The following is a 9,715-nucleotide window of genomic DNA, read 5'->3' on the forward strand; positions in this document are numbered from 1 at the left end:
TAATAATAATAATAATATAGGCAAATACAATAGGGTTCCGGCAGCTACGCTGCCTGGCCCCTAATGAGTGAATTATTTGTCACAAATGCAATTCCCATATCCCGCCACTAGAGGCGCGAGACCAACTTTCCGCTTGACCAATGCGTGACGTTACTCTGGTATTGAAGCGCTCGAGGTGGCACCTTAATTGAGGTGGCACCTTAATTGGCAACAAGCTGCACGTGACCATGGAGCCATTATAAAACACCTGGCCTCAAACATGGCCGCCATACGCGAACTCTCTGTCAAACTTCGAGCTTCTAATAGGAGAAGTCTCCCGGCTTGAGAAGATCTTCAGGTTACAAGATGCCAACTAAGAATGTCGTGGATGAGCGAATGGCCAAGTTCAAAAACAAGGGGAAAGAGCCCACGGTGAATCAGGACTTTTGATTTATAGTAGCCTGTCATTGTGTTGCCTTCTACATTTCATTAAGCATGTAAACCATTTCATTAAGCATGTTAACCATTTTATTAAGCATGTTAACCATTTCATTAAGCATGTAAACCATTTCATTAAGCATGTAAACCATTTCATTAAGCATGTTAACCATTTCATTAAGCATGTTAACAATTTTATTAAGCATGTTAACCATTTCATTAAGCATGTAAACCATTTCATTAAGCATGTAAACCATTTCATTAAGCATGTTAACCATTTCATTAAGCATGTTAACCATTTCATTAAGCATGTTAACCATTTCATTAAGCATGTAAACCATTTCATTAAGCATGTTAACCATTTCATTAAGCATGTAAACCATTTCATTAAGCATGTTAACCATTTCATTAAGCATGTTAACCATTTTATTAAGCATGTTAACCATTTCATTAAGCATGTTAACCATTTCATTAAGCATGTTAACCATTTCATTAAGCATGTAAACCATTTCATTAAGCATGTTAACCATTTCATTAAGCATGTTAACCATTTCATTAAGCATGTTAACCATTTCATTAAGCATGTTAACCATTTCATTAAGCATGTTAACCATTTCATTAAGCATGTAAACCATTTCATTAAGCATGTAAACCATTTCATTAAGCATGTTAACCATTTCATTAAGCATGTAAACCATTTCATTAAGCATGTTAACCATTTCATTAAGCATGTTAACCATTTCATTAAGCATGTTAACCATTTCATTAAGCATGTTAACCATTTCATTAAGCATGTTAACCATTTCATTAAGCATGTTAACCATTTCATTAAGCATGTTAACCATTTCATTAAGCATGTAAACCATTTCATTAAGCATGTTAACCATTTCATTAAGCATGTTAACCATTTCATTCAGCATGTTAACCATTTCATTCAGCATGTTAACCATTTCATTCAGCATGTTAACCATTTCATTAAGCATGTTAACCATTTCATTAAGCATGTAAACCATTTCATTAAGCATGTTAACCATTTCATTAAGCATGTTAACCATTTCATTAAGCATGTAAACCATTTCATTAAGCATGTAAACCATTTCATTAAGCATGTAAACCATTTCATTAAGCATGTTAACCATTTCATTAAGCATGTTAACCATTTCATTAAGCATGTAAACCATTTCCACCTGTAGAAACTCCGTGAGCTCCGGATTGCAGAATGCGTTGAGCTCCGGAAAGTCCACAAGAATGACAACATCATGAAAAGGAGAAACATTTCTACTTTGCCGGAGGACGAGGCTCTGTCACCGGAGTACATCAGTGATAATCACGAGGTAGCCTGGTAACCTATAAGCTGCTTGCTTGTATTTATTAACTGTCCAGTTTAAGTAATGTGACCCCTTATCCTCAGATCATTACTGCGACAATCGAGGACATCATTGGCCACGTGAACAGTGACTGTAAAGACAGGCAGACTCGGGGTTGTCAAGCGGCCAGGTGAAATTTACATATTGCAAATGGGCAGTAGAAAATGACAACATTTTTCATCCCTTTTTTGTCAAGTATAAACACATCAAGGCCTATCAACATTAGGCGGTTTTAAAATATTGGCAACACAATCATCATGCTCCTGGTCACAGAATATTGTTTTGATGGGGTATGATAATGGAAGGTCATCAAATCTTTCATCCTCTCCCCCTTGACGCATCCAGTATGAAGTTAACAGCAGCAGGCTGGTTAGGCCTATATTTCCAACGGTATTGTGACAAGCTGGTGTCGTTTGTCTGAGGTAGGCTGTTGCAGAGACTTACTCCATTGGTGCCGCTGAATCCCAAACCATGTTTGTTCAGGAAGCTTCTATCCCGCGAGCGCAACCCTCCCATGAAGGAGATCGTGGACGCCGGCCTGCTGTCCCGCTTCGTCGACTTCCTCGGCAGAGACGACAACCCGACTCTGCAGTTTGAGGCGGCGTGGGCTCTCACCAACATCGCGTCGGGGACCTCATGGCACACGCAGCAGGTGTGGAAGTTTAAGACGCTGATGCATACGGGTTTCCCTAATGACCACAATTGTTGGCGTAGAGTGGGACCGGTCGAGCGTTTCCTCCGTAGGCCTACAGAGTGGGATGTGGTGGTCAGTCTTGAATGGAGCGTGGCGTTTTCTTCCAGGTGGTGGAACATGGCGCAGTGCCAGCCTTCATCTCTCTGTTGGCGTCTCCCAAGCTGCATATCAGCGAACAGGCTGTCTGGGCTCTGGGAAATATTGCAGGTATCTCTTGCACACACACTCTCAAAATGCTGACCCAGCAGCTTCACTGGGACCCGTGGAGCACGCGGCGTGTCCACAGCACTTACGTTTTTCACCAAGTTGACTCCATGTTGCTGTGGATACCAGTGTAGTCTCTTCTCAGGCGATGGTTCTGCGTTTCGCGACGCTCTGATCGACTGCAACGTCATCCCCGCCCTGCTGGCTCGCATCACCCCAGACACCCCGGTAAGTCCACTGGTCTAATGCATAGAATACTCTCCCCCTCCAAGTCCACTGGTCTAATGCATAGAATACTCTCCCCCCGTAAGTCCACTGGTCTAATGCATAGAATACTCTCCTCATTTAAGTCCACTGGTCTAATGCATAGAATACTCTCCCCCTGTAAGTCCACTGGTCGCATGCATAGAATACTCTCCTCATGTAAGTCCACTGGTCGCATGCATAGAATACTCTCCTCATGTAAGTCCACTGGGTCTAATGCATAGAATACTCTCCCCCTGTAAGTCCACTGGTCTAATGCATAGAATACTCTCCTCATTTAAGTCCACTGGTCTAATGCATAGAATACTCTCCCCCTGTAAGTCCACTGGTCGCATGCATAGAATACTCTCCTCATGTAAGTCTATTGTCCTTTAACTTCCATGGGTGTAGTGAACGGCTTTTTTTTTTTCTCCATGCAAGTCCACAGTTGCAGATGCCACAGCACTCTAGGATCGGGGGGGGGGTGTTAGTGCATGGTAGGTCTGCAGGTTTGGGGGGGGGGGGGGTTGCTAGTGCATGGTAGGTCTGCAGGTTTGGGGGGGGGGGGTGTTAGTGCATGGTAGGTCTGCAGGTTTGGGGGGGGGGGGGGTTAGTGCATGGTAGGTCTGCAGGTTTGGGGGGGGGGGGGGGGGTTAGTGCATGGTAGGTCTGCAGGTTTGGGGGGGGGGGGTGTTGGTGCATGGTAGGTCTGCAGGTTTGGGGGGGGGGGGGGGGGGTTAGTGCATGGTAGGTCTGCAGGTTTGAGTCCCTCAGGTATTCCTTCAATCTTAACCTGGAAGGACAGTCTAGGAGAGTCCTGAATAGTGGGTGTCCCTCCCCAGTGCTGTCCCTCCCCAGTGCTCAGGAAAAGAACCCATCTTAGTGAGATCAGAGCCTTTCTCCTCTCTCCTGTCCAGGTGGGATACCTGCGGAACCTGACCTGGACGCTGTCTAACCTCTGCCGTAACAAGAACCCGTTCCCACCCATATTCGCCATGAAGCAGGTACTGCCACACTGCGTACTTATTCATATTCAGTTGGTTATCTGGCCCAGGATGTATAGATTATTGTTTTTCTAGGACCTTCTTCTTCGTGTGGGTTTGGTTGTGTCCTCCCCTCCAGGCTCGGGGGCCGAGGGGCTATCCTTTTACCACCCCGAGCCTGGGTGAGGGGCTATCCTTTTACCACCCCGAGCCTGGGTGAGGCGGTCACCCGGGCTATATATCCAGGCACACCTCCAGGAGCCATGTCACGGTTTTGTCATCCATAACCGTCAGGCCATGCATTCCGTTTTGGTGTCCGATATATCGGACAGTCCTGGATGACATGGTTTGTTCCTCGGTGCCACACTTGCACGGATGCCAAGCCCCGGGAGAGGAAGGACCGACGGCCGGGATGAAAGTCTGGAGGTGTTCACCTCCCACTCTGCAAGCCAGGTGTGGTCCGCCCATCCCGCCTCGCTGATGGTAAGGTCTCTGCATGGCTGCACGAGGTCTGTGCGTCAGGCGCAAAAGGGCGTCTCGACTTGAGACGCTGGAGAGGCTCCACTGTTGCGGTGAGCCTGTCCAGGAGTGGGACGCAGGCGTCCTGTCGCCATGCGCTAGGCTGCGCTGATGGGAGGGTTGTCACCATGCGCTAGGCTGCGCTGATGGGAGGGTTGTCGCCATGCGCTAGGCTGCGCTGATGGGAGGGTTGTCACCATGCGCTAGGCTGCGCTGATGGGAGGGTTGTCACCATGCGCTAGGCTGCGCTGATGGGAGGGTTGATGAGGCGGGTGAGCGCTGCGACACCAAACGGGTCTGCAGTATTCAGCGGTCAAGTATTCAGCGGTCAAGTATTCACCGGTCAAGTAGTCACCGGTCAAGTAGTCATGTTTTTGCGCCGACGCCCCAGCCTGATCGGACCAGTCGCCTCATCAACGCCACATGAGCTGTTAACTTCTTGCGCAGTGACTCGCTGTCGGCAGAACGTGAGCGACCTGTCCAATGACATGCTGAGATGGGTTGGTTCGGCGCTGCAAGCTATTTACAATTAGTTATGTTGGAGGGTTCAAGGAGGAGTTGGCGATGCTGTTTGGTTGACTGAACGGTGCTATTGCAGGTGTTGCCTTCCCTGATCCAGCTGCTCCATCTCACCGATAAGGACGTCCTGTCTGATGCATGCTGGGCCATCTCCTACCTGACGGACGGCTCCAACGACCGCATTGAGCTCGTGGTGAAGACTGGAATCGTCCCTCGCCTCGTGGCGCTCATGGGCTCTGAGGAGCTGTCTGTGGTGGTAATGATGTCATCCTTATTGTCTTCCTGTACCAAGATGTGAATGAGTCAGGATGGGGCGTGGGGTCAAAATGGCATGAATAGTTTTGGGTGTTTCTTTTTTACCTCGGTTGCATGTTTTGGTTTTGTCTCAGACTCCAGCGATGCGGTCCATAGGGAACATAGTGAGCGGTTCGGACACCCAGACCCAGGTGGCCATCGACGCGGGGGTCCTGGAGGTGCTGCCCCGGCTGATGAAGCACCCCAAGGCCAACATTCAGAAGGAGGCGGCCTGGGCCCTGTCCAACATCGCCGCCGGGCCCTGTCAGCAGATCCAACAGCTCATCACCTGTGGCCTGATTACCCCGCTTGTTGACCTACTTAAAAATGTGAAAATGGCGCACACGCACATTCCCTAAAACCCTGTGCTCTAGAAGGCTACGTAGAGGTTGAGGTCATGTTCCGTTGTAGCGGTGACTGAACTGTGCATATTTAACTTTGTCTTCGAACAGGGGGACTTTAAGACCCAGCGGGAGGCGGTGTGGGCTGTCACCAACTTCACCAGCGGGGGCACTGTGGAGCAGGTGGTGCATCTGGTGCAGAGTGGAGGGCTGGAGGCCATTCTCAACATGCTGCACGTCAAAGACGCCAAGATCATCCTGGTCATCATGGATGCCATCAACAATATGTTCATGGTGAGGATGTTGGTCTGGAGAACATACCTGGGGAGTTGGTGTATCTGGACCTGGGTCCAAATACTTAATACTATAATTGAAAGGATTTCAAATTGTATTTTGACCTGTCCAGTGGTAGTGAAGTCTCAGGTGGCACCATTTTAAAAATCTATCCTGGCCCCTTCCATCCTCTCCCTCCTTGTTCTATCCTGGCCCCTTCCATCCTCCCTCCTTGTTCTATCCTGGCCCCTTCCATCCTCTCCCTCCTTGTTCTATCCTGGCCCCTTCCATCCTCCCTCCTTGTTCTATCCTGGCCCCTTCCATCCTCTCCCTCCTTGTTCTATCCTGGCCCCTTCCATCCTCCCTCCTTGTTCTATCCTGGCCCCTTCCATCCTCTCCCTCCTTGTTCTATCCTGGCCCCTTCCATCCTCTCCCTCCTTGTTCTATCCTGGCCCCTTCCATCCTCCCTCCTTGTTCTATCCTGGCCCCTTCCATCCTCCCTCCTTGTTCTATCCTGGCCCCTTCCATCCTCTCCCTCCTTGTTCTATCCTGGCCCCTTCCATCCTCTCCCTCCTTGTTCTATCCTGGCCCCTTCCATCCTCTCCCTCCTTGTTCTATCCTGGCCCCTTCCATCCTCCCTCCTTGTTCTATCCTGGCCCCTTCCATCCTCTCCCTCCTTGTTCTATCCTGGCCCCTTCCATCCTCCCTCCTTGTTCTATCCTGGCCCCTTCCATCCTCCCTCCTTGTTCTATCCTGGCCCCTTCCATCCTCTCCCTCCTTGTTCCAGGCGGCTGAGAAGCTTGGGGAGACTGAGAAGCTGTGTTTGTTGGTGGAAGAACTTGGAGGGCTGGACCGCATCGAGCTGCTGCAGAACCATGAGAACGACCTGGTGTACCGGGCCGCAGGGAGCCTCATCGAGAAGTTCTTCGGCGACGTGAGTAACGTGCAGACTGGGTCTTGGCTGAGGCCCTGCCCCTCTACTGGTAGTGTCATCTACCACCACGACTGAATATAGAAGCACTACCTGCCATCAGTATTCAAACGTGACCTGCTTCCTGCCTCATCATCCCTGCCTCTAATCATCCCTGCCTCTAATCATCCCTGCCTCTAATCATCCCTGCTGTCTCCTCCAGGAGAATGAGGAGTGTCTGAAGACTGAAGCCACCGAGTCTGGCTTTGTTTTCCAGGCCCCTGAAGTCCAGAAGACGTTTGACTTTTAACATGCTCTTTGTAATGTTTTGATTGAACCAAATAAAAATAAAAAAATATTTTGCAATAAGTTATGTCTTGCATCACGTTTCTCGCTTATAAGCTATTTTGTGTGGTTGGTGATGGTTGGTTTCGCTGTCTGACCAGGGATAACTCCCCAGAGTTTGTCCGAGTTCTTCCATAAGGGCATCTGGCCTTTCATAGGCAACGTTTCACAATTGCTGTTTAGGGAGGGTGGGAGCAAGATTTGGGTCGATGTCTGCACTTGATAAATTACTAAAATATGTTCTGATCAGCTGGTGGGTTTCATCAGGCACACATTTGAATCGGATTGATTAGATGAATGCAATTAACGAAGAACAAACCATACTGACATATGCACACCTTTCTGTGCGCACCTAGGATGGCGTTTGTCTGGTTATCACTCCCTCAGTCACGCTGGACAATGTTGACCTGCATTTCTCTGCTGGCACCACAAGAGGCAGTAGTCCCAGAACACCAATCAACCCGCCGATCTCCACTGCACGAGTAGTGGTGAGAGCATTGGACTCCCACCCCGGAGACAGGGTTCGAGACCCGGTGGGGATGACTAAGTGTAACCGCTTTAGTTTCTGACCCCTAAAATTAATGTTATGAAAGCTGCTGCTAGTTGTGAGCTCATGAGCTAACTGGCTATCCCGCTCTTATTGTGCAGGATTAGCATCGGAACTGATGTGTCCAGGTGACAAGACCCATTTTATCAGACATTTCATGTCATTTCAATTCACAGCTATTTCAGTGTCATGACTAGCTTCCGTCCCACCAGTCCTGAACAGAAACAAGCCAGCCACGCACATAAGCCAGGCTAGACCTGGCCTGGTTCATATGATCTATCAGTTTCTCTTGTCTCTGTGGGTATAATTAATTCTAGCGCTGCGTTCCGGGAAGTAATCCATACTCCTACATTGGCTTCAACCCACATCCACCCAATAGACCTGAAGGATTCAATTAGTTACCCAATTAGGAATTAATTAAATTACCCCAATTAGTGCCATTTCATCTTCTCCCACAATCTGCACGTGCTCACACAGTTAAAGGCCCTACGAGGAGTTTCGGGAAGCGGAAGTGTTTTCCGCCCAAAAAGACTACATTTCCCATGAGCCTCCCTGAGCCGGGTGTTTTGAAGACGGAACGATCGCCACTGACGAGATAATTACAGGTCTTACTAGTAACGTTACTTTTGACAATATATAACGGTCATATTTAAATTATTCTTCGTCTTGTCAGCGGCGTAGGCTACTGCACTAAATCGTTTCGTTATTCCAAGGAAGTTCAGGACGACCCGACCACAAAACAACAATCTAAAAATAAACTACATAGCCTACAAGAAACGACATTTGTCGAAAATGGACACAAACAAGTGTGGGTGATGTAGATTCACCCACATTAAAATGAGACTGTTTCATAACCAAAAATAAACTCCTCGGGGTCCTTTAATATGGAACATAAAGAGAACACACATATTGAACTGCTTAGATGTCCTTGGGCCTATACCTGTTAGGCTGACTATATAGTTAAGTAGGTTTGCCTTAACCCTTTGAATACGACATTTAAAAAATATCTAACAAATCTAAAAAATTCCTCACTCCAACACTTGCTGAAAGCTGAGGAATTGCGCTTTCTAGTATTATAGGGAAAATCCAATTAATATTCAAAATGTTGTCACTATTTTCCGGGTTAAAAGGGTTAAAATACAACACAGTTCACAATTGCCCGTCTTCATTTCATCAGCATTTTATTACAAATGAAGAGTATATACAGTCTGGGACCCTCCTCCTCTCAGCGCCCTCCTCCCGTCAGCGTCCTCCTCTCCTACAGTCTGGGACCCTCCTCTCCTCCCGTCAGCGTCCTCCTCTCCTCCCGTCAGCGTCCTCCTCTCCTCCCGTCAGCGTCCTCCTCTCCTACAGTCTGGGACCCTCCTCTCCTCCCGTCAGCGTCCTGCTCTCCAAGCTCCTCCTCCATTGTTTTTTCCTCCTCCTCTTCCTCCTCCTCTTCCTCCTCCAGCACCTCCTCCTCCTCTTCCTCCTCCAGCACCTCCTCTCACTTTCTTCCTCACTCCGCTGGACTGCTCCGTGTCATCCCCCTCTCCATCTCGATTGGGCCTCTTCCTCTTCTCTCCCTGTTCTTTCATTTCCTAAGAAGCAGGAAGGAGAGAAAGAAAGATGTTTATGATGTCACTACTCATGGATCTGAGTTGATTAGACAGGCGAGGACAAATATACTGTATAATGGCAATTTAAACCATCCAATCAAAGAGCAAATTGGAGCTTTTGCTTCATTGCGAACACCTGTCAAGTTTTCCCCTCGGATCTTCAGTGGAGGGCTGATGTTTAATTGTCGTATGAATTACAAAATACAGGAACCAGACAGATTAGATAGATTCTGTTAGGACCCATATTGTTTTCAACTTATGTCAACAATCTGTGTGAAAACTTATCAAATGCTATGGACCATTTATATGCCGATGACACTATAATTTATTGTTGTTCATTATCTGTTGAATGTGCCTTTAATCTCCTACAGTCTGCTTCTGATGTTGTTCAGTCCCGATTGCAGAAACTGAAGTTGGTCTTAAATGCAGACAAGTCTAAAGTCTGAATCCTAAAGGACAAA

The 9,715-nt window shown here is 47.8% G+C and overlaps 2 protein-coding genes across 2 annotated transcripts in view; one reads left to right on the forward strand and one right to left on the reverse strand.

Moving 5' to 3' along the window:
• Positions 1 to 345: 345 nt before the first annotated feature.
• Positions 346 to 7,074, forward strand: kpna7 (karyopherin alpha 7 (importin alpha 8); the record flags this gene model as incomplete). The annotated part of the gene is made up of 12 exons (XM_084462471.1): positions 346 to 411; positions 1,611 to 1,751; positions 1,829 to 1,914; positions 2,268 to 2,436; positions 2,586 to 2,685; positions 2,828 to 2,910; positions 3,843 to 3,929; positions 5,026 to 5,202; positions 5,336 to 5,569; positions 5,693 to 5,875; positions 6,642 to 6,788; positions 6,988 to 7,074. 12 exons carry the CDS (start codon positions 346 to 348, stop codon positions 7,072 to 7,074), a joined length of 1,560 nt encoding a protein of 519 aa, XP_084318597.1.
• A 1,958-nt stretch (positions 7,075 to 9,032) lies between these two features.
• Positions 9,033 to 9,715, reverse strand: part of ddx47 (DEAD (Asp-Glu-Ala-Asp) box polypeptide 47) — a gene marked incomplete at its 3' end in the record, with an annotated part of 17,659 nt that continues 16,976 nt past the window's right edge. The window contains exon 12 of the mRNA XM_084462482.1: positions 9,033 to 9,236. Within this exon, the coding sequence (XP_084318608.1) occupies positions 9,033 to 9,236 (204 nt within the window). The remainder of the gene's footprint in view (positions 9,237 to 9,715) is intronic.

This window comes from Borostomias antarcticus (assembly GCF_949987555.1).
Source record: "Borostomias antarcticus genome assembly, contig: scaffold_94, whole genome shotgun sequence".
In the NCBI taxonomy this organism is placed as follows: Eukaryota; Metazoa; Chordata; class Actinopteri; order Stomiiformes; family Stomiidae; genus Borostomias; species Borostomias antarcticus.